The 17,505-nt window shown below is 38.7% G+C and overlaps 1 protein-coding gene and 1 non-coding gene across 2 annotated transcripts; both read left to right on the forward strand.

Moving 5' to 3' along the window:
* Positions 1–584: 584 nt before the first annotated feature.
* LOC141710102 (small nucleolar RNA R71) lies at positions 585–691 on the forward strand. The gene has a single exon (XR_012570640.1). It is a non-coding gene; the product is annotated as a small nucleolar RNA R71 (small nucleolar RNA).
* Positions 692–11,686: 10,995 nt separating this feature from the next.
* LOC141692415 (uncharacterized) lies at positions 11,687–13,738 on the forward strand. Its single transcript, XM_074497246.1, has one exon. The coding sequence runs from the start codon at positions 11,687–11,689 to the stop codon at positions 13,736–13,738; it is 2,052 nt and encodes a 683-aa protein (XP_074353347.1).
* Positions 13,739–17,505: the final 3,767 nt, after the last annotated feature.

Below are 17,505 nucleotides of genomic sequence, written 5' to 3' on the forward strand. Positions count from 1 at the left end.
TCCTTCAATTGAGATTTTTCATTAGACTGTTGCAGCTGGAGTTATTGTCTTGGTGCATATTGCGGTTGCTGAAAACCAGGAGGGTTGTACTGCTTTGCTGGATACTGCTGATACGGCTGCTGAACCGCATTTTGAGTGTTACTCCAGCTAAAGTTAGGATGATTGCGGTTGTTGGGATGATAGGTGGCTGGCACAGGTTGCTGCGACCTCTGAAAGTTGCTCATGAACTGAGCTGATTTCACTAGAAATAGCACACTGCTCTGTCTCATGGGCGCCAGCACAAACTCACAAACACTAGTGATCTGGTTAACTCCATAATTAGCCAAAGAATCTACCTTCATCGTCAAAGCCTTAAGCTGAGCAGCTATAGCAGTAGTTGTATCTAACTCCAGAATTCCTGCTACCTTGCCCTGAGATAGTCTCTGAGTAGGATTCTTGTATTCATTAGCAGCCATCAGTTCAATCAATTCATAAGCTTCATCGTAGCTTTTAGCCCACAAGGCTCCTCCTGATGATGCATCAATCATGGGTCTAGAAGTAGCACCCAATTCATTATAAAGCAGTTAATGATCATCCAGTTAGGCATCCCATGGTGAGGACACTTTCTAAGCATCTCCTTATAACGATCCCATGCCTCACATAAAGATTCTCCATATTGGTGAGTAAATTGAGTAAGTGCGTTTCTGATTACAGCAGTCTTCGCCATAGGAAAGAATTTAGTTATAAATTTTTGAGCAAGATCCTCCCATTTGGTGATAGACCCTGGTGGTAGAGAATGTAAGCAGGACTTCGCTTTATCCCGTAGAGAAAATGGGAAAAGCCTCAACTTAATAGCATCTTCAGAAACTCCATTGAACTTAAAAGTGTCGCAGATCTCGATGAAATGTCTGATGTGCATGTTGGGGTCTTCTCTTGGAGAACCCCCAAACTGAACTGAGTTCTATATCATCTGAATCGTGCTCAACTTGATCTCAAAGGTGTTAGCTGAGATGGTTGGTCGAACAATGAGAGACTGGATATTATTGATCTTCGATTGAAAGTAATCCATCAAAGCCTCTAGATTCGCTTCTGGTTCTCCCATTATAATAAGTTCTTCTTCTTCCTTTTTAACTAAGATCTCTTCTTCAACTTTCTCCTCTACTACAACTTCTTCCTCAGCTTGATCCAGTGTTCTCTTACGAGATCGAGAACGCGTATGCATACACGCTCGCTAGATTACCTGAAACACGACAAGGAAACAAGTAAGTAACAATATCCGAGTCACTGAACTTTAACAACCAATAATGACAAACACATAAACTAAAAAATAACACCGAAGTCCCCGGCAGCGGCGCCAAAAACTTGTTAGGGCGAAAACACGCGCTAAACTTACACGCAAGTATATGCGTTCACAAGTAATATAGAATTAATTCTGGTTCATTCCCACAGGGACTAGTTTAGGTTAACTTTAATCAATGTATCTATGCAACAATGGTATAGTTATTATCCAATGCTAAGAAGAATCATAAAGTGAGGTTGTTTATAACTAAGATTAACTAAGAGATTATACTAAGGAACATTAACTAAAAGAGTAAAGAGAGTTGAATACTATATGACACAAATATGGGATTCTAACTTCATTAAATACTTCATTCAATAGCCTTTTCGTTCTTAACCTTAGCATGTAATGGTGATGACACTAATCAGATAACATGAAACTGATAAACGCCAACTTTTATTGTACGAATACCATACTACCAGACATCTACAAAAGAGATAGAAGCTGAATAGACACCAATTATATTGAGACCCTATATGTTTATAGAATTTGACAACATAACAGTTTAATGCACAAGTTATCTATCATGATTACATAGGGCAAGTAAGATGGTTAAAATAACCTACGAATCATGCATAACAAATACATGAACCTATGCTAGCATGGCAAGTTCTAAACCCTTAAATTCACTTTCGCTTCATTAAAGATTATCATACTATCTTATAAGTTCGCGATGCTCATAAGACGAATAAGCACAACCAATACTGGGTTATCATACAATCACCACACACTAAGATATCGAAACAAATTAACTAAAGAAATCCATAAATAAATCCGTTAGAACCCCACGATAACGATTAGCCCATAATCGGACTCATCATCAACGTGGGTTCCGATGAAAACATGATATAATAAACGTAGTCTTTATACTTAATAAATAATAAATCAAGTACGAAACAAGAGTATATGTTCATGAATAAGAAAAATAGCATCCAAAGTTGCAACTTAAAATAAAGAATCACAAGAATAAACTAGATCCTTTTCGCCTTGGTTGAATTGTGCTCTCCGGTCTTCTTACGCCTTCTCCTTAAGCTTTAGTATGTCTTGCTATGAAAAATAAACATAAGTTATGTTTATATAGCAGCCTATGCAGAGTAGAAGTCCATCAATCAGAATCACAAGAGAATCATGATACTTTTATCTCGACCTGGCGTGGGCGCGCGCTTGACCAGCGCGGGCGCGCTGAGTTTCTGTTCTTTGGACGTGGTCGCGCGCTATCACCGCGCGGGCGCGCTGACTCTCTGGAGAATTTTCTGAATTCTTCTTTTCTTGCTGATTTGAGTTGGTCTTTTTATGAGCTTTTACTCTGGACATCATCCTAACACCATATTAGCATCAAACCAATGCCAATTCACCTGTATTCCTGATATAAGCCTGAAATGTAAAAACACTACTAAACACGTTAAAAACACCAACAACTTGAGTAAAAAACACCAATTCAAAGCATTACGGAGCATTATAAAGTATCATAAATGCCAGTCAACACATTGTCAAACATATCACCATCAAGACCGTTGAATAGAATGTGCATAGCCTTTTTATCTTTATGCACTTGCTCAATGTCTTCATCTGTCTATTCTGATTGAGGCTTTGGAATGGTTTGCTCATTGCCAACAGCTCCTTAAATGTCTATTGCAGCTCTACGAGGAACGTGAGGACCTTTCTCAATTTAATCAACATATCTCTCATCTTGAGAGAGAAGATGCAGGTGCATTTTCACCTTCCAATGGTGATAGTTGTCTTTGTCCAGAAAATGGATCTTCACTCAAACATCCTTTCTACTCATATTGTTAGTTTGTTTTGATATTTAAATACTTAGTGTGTCAAGAGCTTGTTCTGATACCAATTGTTATTCTTAAACAATCTAACAACAGAATTACAGAAGGGGGTTGAATGGAATTCTGGTTTTCTTTGGAAATTTAAAACTTCTTATGAATACTTATAAATGTGTTTGAATAAGCTAGTTGCGGATAATAAGTATTCAAGTATTCAAACACAATATAAATAAACACGGGTGTTTAAAAACTTTTTGGTGGATTGATATTTCCACCAGAGATATATATAATTGAAGAAGATCTATGTGATGCAAAAGCACACAGTTGCTTACAAGAGTTCTTACAAACTGAACTTGAGAGTTCTTAAGGATACAGCTTACAAATTCTCTCTAGTTCTTACTTGTATTGACCGTGTCAATCAATCTTTTTAACTCTTTGTTACACTTGGTTTATATATCACCAAGTTACATGTGTGATACGACAAAACATAACTCTATTATTTAGATGTCATCACATGTTTCTTCATTTCTCTATCCCATGCAATCCATATAGATATAACATCTTTGAATGTCCCTATTTTGCATGAAAATGGAAATGCTTCTTGATCTTCATAACCCTAATTATAGGCTGCCACATTCCTTTTGTATACAATCAACCCATGTCACTGTCTAGTCATTTTCAACTGTTATTTGAATCTGATGTTCCTTGAGACTTCAACATTATCCATTGAGTCTGTTATGAAACATCCGTTGAAGGTGCCTTGAGTCATCGGTTGAGAGCTTTGCAGATTATCCGTTGATAGTATTTTCTTAGCAGTTTATACCCTTTCACTTATGCAAAATTACAAGGCATCACTTATTTATAATTAGGCAACCTGTTCTGCATATCTTGCCGGTAGCCAACATGACTTAGAATGTCTAACAATTTCTAAACTTCTAAGATATTATAGTAAACATGAATGAGCTACATACTTGTTTGATACAAGCTACTCCATCAAAAGATGGTTACACAAATTATTTAACTTATCTACTTAGAGTGTTTTGTTAAGTTATCATCAAGCCTACAATATATTCCTAACAAGTAAAAAGAAGAGAAAGAATGCACCCTTAACAGTAATTACTGAGAGTGGTGAGAAACAAACAGAACCCGAGTCTCACCTGGTTAGAAAACCAAAGAAGACCAAGAAACCTGAGTTGACCACTCAATTGGCCACCTCTGCATCTTCCCAAAAGGTTGCAGTTGAAAAAAGGGATCAAAATAGACTCTAGAGGCATCCTCTCAACAGGGTGTCTCTATTGAATAAAGCACTCTCCCTAGTGCATCTTATAAAGAGTCTGCACCACAACTTGAGCACACTCAAGTTTGTGAAAGAAAAAATAATGATGACACACACATTGAGAGCACATCATTTGAAGCTCCCTCATCTATTCAGAGGGAGCTGTCAACACTCAATTCTTAAATCACTAATGTCATCTCTCAAATTTCTTCTATCTATAATGAAACACTTGAATCCACTTCTCAAGTGTTATCAAGATCAAGTGACATAGTTCAAGAGACTATGATCACCACCCAGGAACCATATTCAGTTGGGGAGAGGCTACATTCTAGGGTAGACCTTGATGACACAAACAAAAACACAGTAGTTTCATCAATTTTTACTAAAGACCCTGTGGTAGTACCAAATGCACCTTCATGTGCAAATCAATCTTCACAAATTGAGAGGTTTGAGGGTAGTACTCTTGAGGGGGATCTATCTAAATTCTCTCCGATTCATTTGGAGGTTCCTCATATAGGGACAACTCCCCTCAAAACCCTGGCTGAAATTGCTTTGTCAATAGAAGATGGGAGTAAAATTGTCAATGATCCAACTATTGGGGAGACAAGTTAAGCACATTTAAGTGCCAGTTATTTGCAAGAAGAACAAGGGTTTAAGGATATGGTACATGATAGTAACCCGGTCAAATCCCCTCCAATTCAAATGGAGGTTCCCATTACCGATGAATAACACATTATCACAACCACAATTTCTACTATGAGTTCAACTGTGATTCCAATCATAGGGTTTCCTAACACCTCACAACCCTCTACCTCATACCAAACAAACATCCCATATACCTCCAACCCCACTCAACAACCTTCACACTTTATCTCTCAATGGCTGCATGATGCTCAATCTTAGCCAATTATAATGAATGATCTCCTTGTAGACCAACTAGCTGGCCTTACAAATATTACCCAATAGCTACTCACAACTGACATGTCCAATCAGGATTATCAGACTATCTTGTTGTCATATAAAGAAGATGTTGAAGAATAGCAGCACAAGATTATTAATGAAGCTGAGCAGGATGGGAATGTGGATGCTTGGCTAGACAAGGATTTCAGTTTGAGTATGGATGAGGTCTTGGCTAGATTCAATGAAGAATATGTCACCATCCTAGGAAGCAATTCCAAGACTCCCAGTCCACAGGAAGTATATAATGCTATTACAGAGGTCTATAAGGCACAACTCAAAGCCTTCCACCTCATTGGTAAAACATTTCAAAAGACACTGGATAGTTATCAAGACAGGATCATGAAATTGGTGAAAGATAAACTGGATCAACTTGTGCCATCTCAGTAGAGATCAAAAATAAATTCAAAAAGTTTGTTGATCAAATGGCCAGGTTTAATGTGACCGGTATGGAGCAAAGCATCAAAAATTTAAAGCAATCATTTATGGCTCTTCATGAGGTTGTCCAGAATTAAATCACAAGTAACAATGACACAAGAGTCAAGTTGGACCAACTCCATCAAGCCAGATATGAACCCTCAACATTATTGATAGGGGGAATTAAGGAATTGGTTCAAGCCACCTTTGGTACTCCCATCTCATCAAGCTAACAACAAGCAATCTCTACCTCAAAAAATCTATAAATCCAGTCTCTACAACAACAAGTCTCCAATCTTTAAGCCTCCAATGATTCTCTTACAGCTCAGGTCACTATTTTCACTACTTTAGTGCAGAGTCAGCAAAATGATATAAGGTCCCTAGTAGACTCCCACAAACATCTCCAAATGCAGAATTTTGTCTCTTTAGGAGCTATTATGGGAGCCTTGAAGATTCCACTACCTGTATTTCCTGAAGCTGTTAGGCCATAAATTCCAACTCCTCTACTCATGCCTGCTACCAAGACTAAGGGGGAGATAGAAGCTAGAATTCAACAATCAAAGGAATCTGGAAAATCTATATACCACTCTGGCCAAAGCTCTACACAAGTCAAAATTTCTCAAGATGTTGGTAAAGACAGACTCTAAAAAGCTGCAGAAGGACCCTGTCAAGACAAAGAGTTCAATGAGCTACTAACTGTGCTAAGAGTCTCTCTTCACAACAAATACATCACTTACAAGAGAGATTTTGTCAACAACATCAATTTTATAAGAGTGGTGATTGTAAAGGTTGGAAACTTCTTGGAGAAAAAGATAGTTGCAAATGTCAATAATTGTGATTTGGACAGGTGTCTACAGGTGTCTCTCCCAAATCTTCAATCCATGAGAGCATATGAGATGGATGTAATAATTGATAGAGTTAATCAAGTTTTTCCATAGGACATCTAATTGCTTAATGAACATAAGAAGGCTCAAATAGCTGCTTTTCCTGAAGCCTATCTCCATCCAAGCAAAGGGGTGGCCTACATCCATCCACAAACCATAAAGTACAAATACTTCACAATCCCCAAAAAATGTGTGAGGGGTAATCTAAGATTAATCATGACATTGGAAACTGATTTGGAGACAAAGAAGAAGAAGACAGATGAAGATAGGGAGGTGATAATGATTTTGGGAAGATTCTTACAAAATGCTGAAACCATGTTGCCAAACACTCAATTTAACACAAAAGATGACTGGGATGATGATGAACAGAAGAATGATGAGCAAAAACCTTTGGGCTCAAATCCAAGTCAATCTATAAAGGCAACCGGCCGTAAGAAGAATGATGAGAAGAAAAGGGATGATGGAAAGAAGGGAGAAGACATCGGGAGAAGAAAAGGGGAGGAGAAGAAAGTTCGAAGAAATATGTCCAACAAATCTAAATCTCACAAACTCAAAGCACCAAACCTAGCCAAACACCATCTCAACCAAACCTACCTCAAAAGCCAAAATTCTTGTATAAACAAACTGCAAACACCCTACTCAAGATACCAATCAGATCAAGCCATGTCATACTAAAGAAAATCATAAACCTACCTTCATTCAAGCCTCCAACCATAACTCACTTCAAGATTGTTAGAAGAAAACTAAGGAAAATGCAAGCTGGTGTTGCGGTCATCTGGAACTGTTTCAATTAAACTGACTTTCTACCTCTAAATATGTGCATCAAAGATGATGACTTTTTCCAACAACTATATGAAGAAATTGTCAAAGTTTGGGTTGTATCTTTAGCAGAAGTCAGAATCTACTACATGGATGGCTCCTTCATTTTGCTTAGCAGGGGAGTAATGGAAACTTTACCAACCACAGAATTGAAGAGGTTAATTAGCTTGATGAAGGATAAGGACACAAGTACTAGAATGTGGAAGGCTGTGATGTCTGAAAGGTTGAGGGAAAGGGATGAAAGATATGCAAGATTGAAGGCTGGAAAGGAGGAAAGGGATAGAAAATATGCCAAAGAGATAGAGATGTTTGAACAAAGATCAAATAAGCTCAAGGCAAAGGGGTTGAGTAGAATATCAAAAGATGGACATTTCCTGAACATACTCATAAGTGGCATTTATATCCACTTAGAACGCTGTGTAAAGGCTCGAATTGGTGTTTTGTACTCAAGTTTTTTGTGTTTTTGATGTGTTTCTCTAGTGTTCTGCATTTCAGGGCATATTCGAACGAAGGAATGGATATTGCATGTCTTATGTTTAAAAGAGTGTTAGGATGGAGCCTCGGTCGATTGCGTGCAAGAAATCAGCACGAGAAGTCAAGGAAACAAGAAAAAATCAGTTTTTTTTCAGAAGCTCGGGGCGGCTGTGTTGGTTTTGGGAGCGGCCGCGCCCGTTTGGCAGAAACTCAGGGCGGCCGTGCTGGATTTGAGGGCGGCCGCGCCAGGTCATTTTCTCGGAATCCTGTTTCTACTTGAATTTTGAGCATTTGAAAGCCCAGGTCGTCCAGAAGCCTATATATATAAATAAAAAGACGTTTTTCAGATAGAAGAGCAAGGAGAGAGCATAAAGAAGATCTAGTAGCACAATACAATAAAGGAGAAGAAGATCTTGTTTTTACTTGTGATTCTTTGCTTAAGTTGTAATCTTGGATGCTTGTTTTCTTTGTTATTTGAACCTAATACTCTTGTTAACGTACTTTGTTATTATTATTCAGTTATTTCAGACCTAGTTTATCTTAGTTTATTTACCATGCTTTCATTGGAACCCATGGTTACGATGAGTTCAATTATGAACTAATCGTTATCGTAGGGTTCTAACGGATTTCCTTATGGATTTCTATAGTTAATATGTTTCAATACATAAGTGTGAGGTGATTGTATGATATCCTAGTATTGATTGTGCTTATTCGTTTTATGTATGTCGTGAACATATAAGATAGTTTGTTAATCTCTATTAAAGCAAAATTGAATATAGAGATTTAGAACTTGCCATGCTAGCATAGGTTCATGTATTTATTATGCATGATTCGTAGGTAATTTTAACCATCTTACTTGCCCTATGTAATCATGATAGATAACTTGTTCATTAAACCTTTATGTTGTCAAATTCTATAGACATATAGGGTCTCAATATAATTGGTATCTATTCAGCTTCTATCTCTTTTGTGGATGTCTGGTAGTAGCGTATTCGTACAACAAAAGTTGGCGTTTACTAGTTTTGTGTTGTCTGATTAGTTGTCATGACCACTACATGCTAAGGTTAAGAACAATGACTTTGAATGAAGTATTTAATGAAGTTAGAATCCTATGTGTATCTCATGTAGTTAATTCAATCACTTTTAATCTCTTAGTTAATTGCATGTTAGTTTAATCTTAGTTATAAACATCTCAACTTGTTATTATCTTAACATTGAGAGATAGCCATGTTAGTCGCTAAACACGTGCTAATATTACACACAAGTATACGAGTTCGCAAGTAGTATAAGATATAAATCAGATTCGATCCCACAGAGATTGTATTGGTTAACTATCTAAATTACGCACCTAAGCAACAATGTATGGTTATTATTCAATGCTAAGACGATAACAAATTAAGAATGTTTATAACTAAGAATTACGCTAACTATTATAACTACGAGAATAAGATTGATTGAAATGACTGCTAGGTTCGAGCCTACTAAGTATACATCTGTGCAGGTGATGCTATCGTATTCTAGCCCGAGACCAGATTATGTCTGGGTTCCAGTTCAGGATGAGCAGGGTGTTGAGGAATTGGTTAAAGTGAGCATTATCTATCCGCAACTGCCCTACTCCTGTACCCATTGCCAGGCTTTTGGGCACTCTTTTGCAAGATGCATTCATAACCCAAACGCTGTTAAACAAGCACCTCGAGCAAGGCCTGGAGGAGCAACTCAAGGTGCTTCGAAATTGGCTAAAAAAAATCATCATAGTAGAGCAGATTTGCCTGACTCTATTGTGTTGCTTCAAACACAGAAGGATGATCTCAATAATGCAACAGGTACTAATAATTCTAGTGAAGATGTCAACCCAGTGGTCTTTGGGGAATTTATGGGATGTGATTTAGTCTTGGATGGGGATCAGACTATCGAAGATGTGCAGCAAAATGAAGACAATGTTGATAATTTAGAAGAGTTTGATAAGGTACATGGCACAGATATTGACATCAATATTTTGGTGCCAGTTTTGACTCAGATGGAAGATCAAATGGTGGTGTCTGTAGAACCCAATACTGCTCCTGATTGTCCAGTTGTTGACAACATTGTTCCAAAATCACCGGGTCAAAAGAGAAGGAGAGGTCGTAGTCAAGATGCAACTAGAATTACAGCTTTGTCTGCAGCTCCCACAGTTCCCACAGCGCCTGCAGCTCCTGCAGTGTCTGCAGCGCCTATAGCAGCTGTAGCACATCAAACTCATACTCACCCTGTGGTCATTTCTCACCGGGTCAAAAGAGAAGGAGAGGTCGTAGTCAAGATGCAACTAGAATTACAGCTTTGTCTGCAGCTCCCACAGTTCCCACAGCGCCTGCAGCTCCTGCAGTGTCTGCAGCGCCTATAGCAGCTGTAGCACATCACTACAATGGGCGTGTTTGGGTTGGCTGGAATCCGAGTGTGTGGGACATTTCCATTCATTCTATGTCTAGCCAGGTAATAACTTGTAATGCTACTTTTCTGGAAAAGAACATAACTATTTTGGTCTCCTTTGTGTATGCTTTTAATGATGCAGTGGATCGAGTTCCTCTTTGGAACTATTGTTTATCTTTGAGCACTACTACGGCACCTTGGTGTCTTTTTGGTGACTTCAATTGCGTTACTAGTCTAGGTGAAGTTTCTGGTGGGAGGGAACATTGGACACCTGAAATGCAAACCTTCACTGATTGTTTAGCTAATTGTGGTATGGATACAGTTTGTACAGTGGGGAATATTCATACATGGACTAACAAGCGTCTAGCTAGTCCTATATTCAAGCGCCTGGATAGAATGGTTGCTAATGGTGTTTGGTTTAATTCATTTACAGAGGGTAATGTCTTTGTTAAACCTCGAGGGATCATGGATCACAATGCGCTTTTGTTTGTAGAACCGATGCATCTTCAAAAGCTTAATAAACCGTTTCAGTTCTTCAACTTCATGATTGATATCCCTGGGTTTCAGGATGTTATTAGTAAAGCTTGGTCCTTAGATTGCAATGGTCCTTGCTATGTTCGTTTTTTGTCCAGGTTAAAAGAAACAAAAAGGTTGCTTAGGCAACTTAACAAGGATCATGGCAATGTCTCCTCTAACGTCTCGAATGCTAGAGCTAACCTAGAGGAAGTCCAGTTGCGTATGATCAATAATACTGACATCGTTCTTCTAAATTTGGAGAAGGACTTGATTAATAAGCTCAATTCAAGTCTAGTCGAAGAAGAGTCTTTTTTCCTCCAAAAATTGAGAGTAAAATGGATGGAGCTTGGAGATGGGAATAATTCTTTTTTCCATCAACAATACAAGGCAAACTGGAACCGTAACAAGGTGCTTGCCCTTGAGGATAATTTGGGAAACATGGTGCATGGCCAACTTCCATGTGCTAATATAGCAGTTAATTATTTTCAAAATCTGTTGGGGCCAGATATTACTCACTCCAATATTGATTTGGATTATGTCGAATGCAAGGTTATTATTGAGGCCCAAGCTACCTTTCTGTGTGCTACGGTTACTGATGCTCTAATCTATGCTACCTTGAAGAAAATGAAGAAAAACAAGGCACTTGGGCCTGATGGCTTTAATGTCGAATTCTTCTTGACCACATGGGGTATTACATGGGTTGATTTTTGTAATTCTGTAAAACATTTTTTGTGAAACTGGATTTCTACCCTCAGGTACTAATTCCACTTTCATTTCCCTTATTCCAAAGGTTGCTTCTCCAATAGTTATGAATGATTTTCGACCTATCTCCCTTTGTACTGTAATGTACAAGTGCATATCCAAAATTATAGCTGCTAGACTAAAGTTGATCATGCCGTCTATCATTGACATTGCACAGTCTGCTTTTATCCCTGGAAGGTCCATCTCTGATAACATTCTGCTTGCTCAAGAGCTATTTCGTGGTTATGACAGGGTTACTGGCTCGTCCAAGTGTGCCCTCAAAATTGACCTCCACAAGGTGTTTGACTCTCTAAGCTGGGATTTTATTTTAGCTATTTTAACTAAATTACACTTCCCAGCCATGGTCATCAATTGGATCAAAGCTTGCCTTTGCTCTACTCGGTTTTCAGTTAAACTAAATGGGGTAATACACGGGTACTTCCGAGGTTCTAAGGGCATTCGACAAGGGGACCCAATGTCTCCCTACATCTTTGCCATGTACATGCAGATTTTGTCTTGCATTCTCAACAAGGTTCCTCATGATTTTAAATACCACTGGCGTTGCAAAGATATGGGCCTCACACACCTGTTCTTTGCTGATGATGTCCTTTTCTTTTCGCATGGTTCTCAAAGCTCTGTTAAGCACATCATGGACTCTATAACAACCTTTTCTTCATGGAGTGGTCTTTCCCCCAATATCCATAAAAGTAACAGCTTCTTGTGCAATTGTGATCAAGACTTTGTGGAGTGGTTTGATTCTCTTCTGATTCCTCGAGGTAACCTGCCAATTAAGTTTCTGTGCGTCCCTTTGATCACCTCACAGCTTTCTGTTAATGACTGCATGGCCCTCATCACTAAAATCACGAACAGACTCAATGGTTGGACCAATTTGGTGCTTTCTTTTGCTGGAAGATGCTTACTCATTAAATCTATTGTGTTTGTTATCGAGGGTTTCTGGTGCAACCATTTTCTTTTGCCTGGCACAATACACTATACCATCCAGTCTCTACTCACTAGATTCTTATGGCGTGGTAACATCGACCACAAAGGAGGTGCAAAAGTTGCGTGGCAAACAGTTTGTCTTCCTCGTGAGGAAGGTGGGCTTGGCTTAAAAAACATGCAAAAATGGAATAAAGCTCAAATTCTGGGTCACTTGCTTAAAGTCATTACTAACTCGGACACACTTTGGGCTACCTGGGTCAATAAAACTGTCTTAAAAGGGAAGCATTTCTGGACTACTAAGCTTCCCACTGATTGTTCTTGGATCTGGAGGAAAATTCTCAAATGTCGTATATTGGCTTTGCAGTTTGTTTCGTTCCGTATTGGCACGGGTGAGTCCATCTCCCTTTGGTTCGATCCTTGGTGGAACAATGCATGCTTAGCTTCTAACAGAACCTCTAATATCATTTCTCAATATGGAATGCAACCTGGTGATAAACTTAGTGCCATTATCAATAATGGTACTTGGATTTTACCAAGGGCAAACTCAAGAAGTCACCATCTGGAACCAATGTTAGTGCACTGGCTATCAACTTTTGTCCCTCCAACTTTGAATACAGGTCCTGATCTTTTATTATGGGATGGCTGTGATGCCACAAAAATTAAAACCTGGGATGTTTGGAACTCAATAAGGCTTTTAGGTACCTTGGTTTCTTGGTATCGTGTGGTGTGGCACAAGCTGCGTATCAATCGATATGCTCACCACCAATGGCTTTCTTGTCACGGAAGGCTCTACACATTGTCTCGCCTTCACATATTTGGCCTTGTGGATAACCAACAATGTTACTTATGTATTTGTGGCCGAGAAACGGGCTCTCATATCTTTCTTCACTGCTCTTACAGTAAATGGGTTTTGTGCAATCTTATGTCCCCGTTGGGAATCAACATTGTTGGTGAATCATGGCTTGGATTTCTCACTTACTTGGCTGATCTTCATGATAAACCTAAGAGCACGGTGGCTCTCTGCTATGCTCAGATATTCTGCTACCATATTTGGAGGGAGCTAAATTCTCGAGCTCATGACTCTGGGGTCCTTGGTCCGAGGAACCTGCTTAAGGGTATCAACAGAGATGCTTATGCTAAACTGCAAAGCTCTACTAGGTTTTCTAAGCTTGTAATTACTAGACCAGATCTTGTTCCTTGTAATAGTTTGTAGTAGGTCTTTTACTTTTGCTTGCTTTCTATCTCCAATCTTTTCTAGATTGGTTATAGATAGTTTTCTCTATGGCTTGTCATAGAGCTTAGGGTAGATCCCTTCTTGTCTTTGTTTCGTTCTTTGTTTTTTGTTGATATATACTTAACTTAGCAAAAAAAAAGATTGATTGAATTAATATATATGACAGACATGGGATTCTAACTTCATTAAATACTTCATTCAATAGCCTTATTATTCTCAATCTTAGCATACAATGGTGATGATATTAATCAGACAACACGAAACTGATAAACACCAACTTTCGTTGCACGAGTACCATTCTACCAGACATCCACAAAAGAGATAGAAGCTGAATAGGCACCAATTATATTGAGACTCTATATGTCTATAGAATTTGACAACATAACAGTTTAAGCACAAATTATATATCTTGATTACATAGGGCAAGTAAGATGGTTAAAATTACCTACGAATCATGCATATCAATACATGAACCAATGCTAGCATGGCAAGTTCTAAATCCTTAAATTTACTTTCGCTTCATTAAGAATTAACACACTATCTTATAAGTTCGCGACGCTCATAAGACGAATACGCACAACTAATACTAGGATATCATAAAATCACCACACACTAAGGCATCAAACAATTTAACTAAAGAAATCCATAAATAAATCCACTAGAACCCCACGATAATGATTAGCCCATAATCGAACTCATCGCCAACGTGGGTTCCAATGAAAAAATGGTATAACAAACGTAGTCTTTATACGAATAAATAAACCAAAGTACAAACAAGTGTAAAGGTTCAGCAAAACAAGAAACAAGCATCCAAATTACAACACAAAACAAAGATTCATAAGAATAAACTAGTTCGTCTTCGCCTTTATTGAATTGTGCCAAAAGGTCTCTTGCCGTCTTCTCCCTCCTTGATGTCTTGATAACTCTGAATATATCCTGAAAAATGACCTAAATTATGTTTATATAGCAGTCCATGCATCCCAGGAGTCCAATAATTTGAATTATAAAATAATCAGGATTTTAATATCCAGACCCAGCGCGGTCGCGCGCTTCACCAGCGCGGGCGCGCTGACTTCCTGCTCTCCCGGCGCGGCCGCGTGCAACACCAGTGCGGGCGTCCCTGCCTTCTGCCAAAACTTCATTTTGTTCTTCTTCTTTATTCCTTGTAGCTTCAAGCCAATCTTTCAAGGTTTTATTCCAACACATCCTAAACACCATATTAGCATCAAAACAATGCTAATTCACCTGATTCACGAAGTAAAGTCTGAAATGCAAAAACACTTGAAAACACGTTAAAACAAAAAGAACTTGAGTATAAATACACCAACTCAAAGCTTATTAGAGCATAAATAAGTGTCATAAATGCCACTTAACACACGCCCAAACTTGAATCCATGCTTGTCCTCAAGCATAAACAGACTCAAAGAACAAGAAATAAAAATGCATGAATGCAACTAATATGAATGCAATGATCCCCAAAGAATAATTAAACCAATAAACTAGCAACACCTCAACAAATGCAATTATTCGCATAAAGATCCATTAAATCTCACAAATCAATCGACACACTAGAGACGTGCTTGTGTGCAAATGCTTATAGATATACTATCGCAACTAGATCGACAATCATAACTCACTACTTATCAAAACAATCACAAGTTTATAAATAGAATAAAAGCTAGACTCAAAATAACTTATAACACTTCAATTCTTATATCGGAGTTAACATAGATTCATGCTTATTCATAACAACACAAATATGCTTATTTGATCGTGCAATGAGTGAGGTCCACAAAAGACTTATACAATAGCACCCATGTAGCGAGCGTTAGGTTAGTGGATCCCAGACTATAGAAGCCTTAGGTCACTAGGCACAAAGTCCCCTAAGAACTTAATAACTCGAGTACTAAAAGCCCACTCATGATCAATTATACATAACACTTATTCTCTTTTTTTTTCTTTTTTTCTATATTTTTTTTCTTTTTTTTTCAACAATTTCTGAATGAGTGCGTTTTGCTCCATCTCATTCAACCCTAGACTACTCATAAAAATATGAGCCGGCTACTAGCCATTTGACACCTAGCCATACAACTAGCAATGAAATCCAATTTCTCCAATTTCTAAATATCCATGTCTTTTATTATTAAGAGAATACCCTAAATTCTAAATATAAATAAGCGATTAAACCTTGACAATCAAACAAATCATACCCATGATCTAGCACTGTAGCAACCTATAATACTTAGTGAAATATAAATGTATCTAGCATGCAAATCAATCCAATAAGCATTAACATTACTAAATATGACATCACTACACTAGCATCAATATCACCAATTAATCGAAAAAATTATCTAAGGGAATCATAATATAATGCAAATGCATGAAACTAAATGAACAAATTATCATAAAAACTAAAAAAAACTACATGGCAAAATATATGCAACTATATGAAATAAAACTAACATGAACATGCAAACTATATAAGACTAACATAAACATATTTCTTTAACTACTACCCCCAAACATAAAATATTCACTATCCTCAGTGAAGGTAATAGTAAGGAATCAGGCATACCTAGTGTGAATCAGAATCTTCACCCTCAATGGGTGGAGTGTCAGGCATGTCCGGAGGCAGATACACGGAGTCCTCACCAAAAACTGACCACTGAATGTCAACTCATGTGGCTCTAAATGCAGTCCCAAGTGCCTGGGTGAGATCGCGTGCAAAATGACTGTGGATGTCATGCATCGCATCCATCCTCCTCGCAAGACGCCTATACTGTGTCGAACTCAAACCAGCTCCCATCTCTGATCATGTTATCTCCTCCTGTTGTTGCTGCTGCCGTGATCCTAACGATCCAGCCTCCTCTCCATACTGAGCCCTCCAAGCTGATCGTCGGGCATGCTGAGAACCTCCTGCTGCCTCCATAGGCACACCACCTGGCAGATGATCATATGAGTAACCAAGCCCCTTAGTATTGGGCTTCCTTCCATACCACTCGACCATACTGTGCAGTGTAGAACTGTCAATAGGAGCACTGGGAATCTGAAGCTACTCATGTGCTGGCCAATGAACACCAACTGCCATGCACAACTTCATCATAATGGACGCATAGAGAATAGCCCCAGTAGTACCTCCTCTCAAAAACCTCAGGATCCCCTGATATATCACCATCCCCAAATCAATGTAATTACCCTACAGAATCCCCCACAACAGACGAGCACGCTCCACCGTAATCTCATACACATGAGAAGATGGCATGATGTTAGCACAAATAAAAGAGTTCCAAGCACGTGCATACCTGTTCATGAAGCAGGGAACGTGGAGTAATCAGTAGTGCCCCTCTTGAACTTCCAATGAGTCTCAGGCACACAGAGAGTAGCAATAATAAGATCCAAATCAAAGTCCTCCAGCGTCTTATCGTTCCATGTGTCCTGACCCACCTTCCTTGCAAGTTGCTCAATCACCCTCCTGATAGCCTCTGCACTGTACTCAACAGTCATCCCTCTCACCACCGTGAAACCATTCTTCTTCGCCTTTGCGTTGGCGTAAAACTCCCGCACAACACTTATGGGCACAGCAGTGGGAGCCTTACAAAAAGGAACCCAGCCCATCTCAAGAATCATCTCCAAAAGCTTACCATCGCTCCCTGATGGCAAAAACCCCCTCTCCTTAGCAATAGGCCTCGAGAGAAGCCTCGTGTACTCCTCTTCAGCCCCTAGAGTAGAAAATCTGGGCCTCA

This window comes from Apium graveolens, chromosome 2 (genome assembly GCF_009905375.1).
Source record: "Apium graveolens cultivar Ventura chromosome 2, ASM990537v1, whole genome shotgun sequence".
NCBI classification, from domain to species: domain Eukaryota; kingdom Viridiplantae; phylum Streptophyta; class Magnoliopsida; order Apiales; family Apiaceae; genus Apium; species Apium graveolens.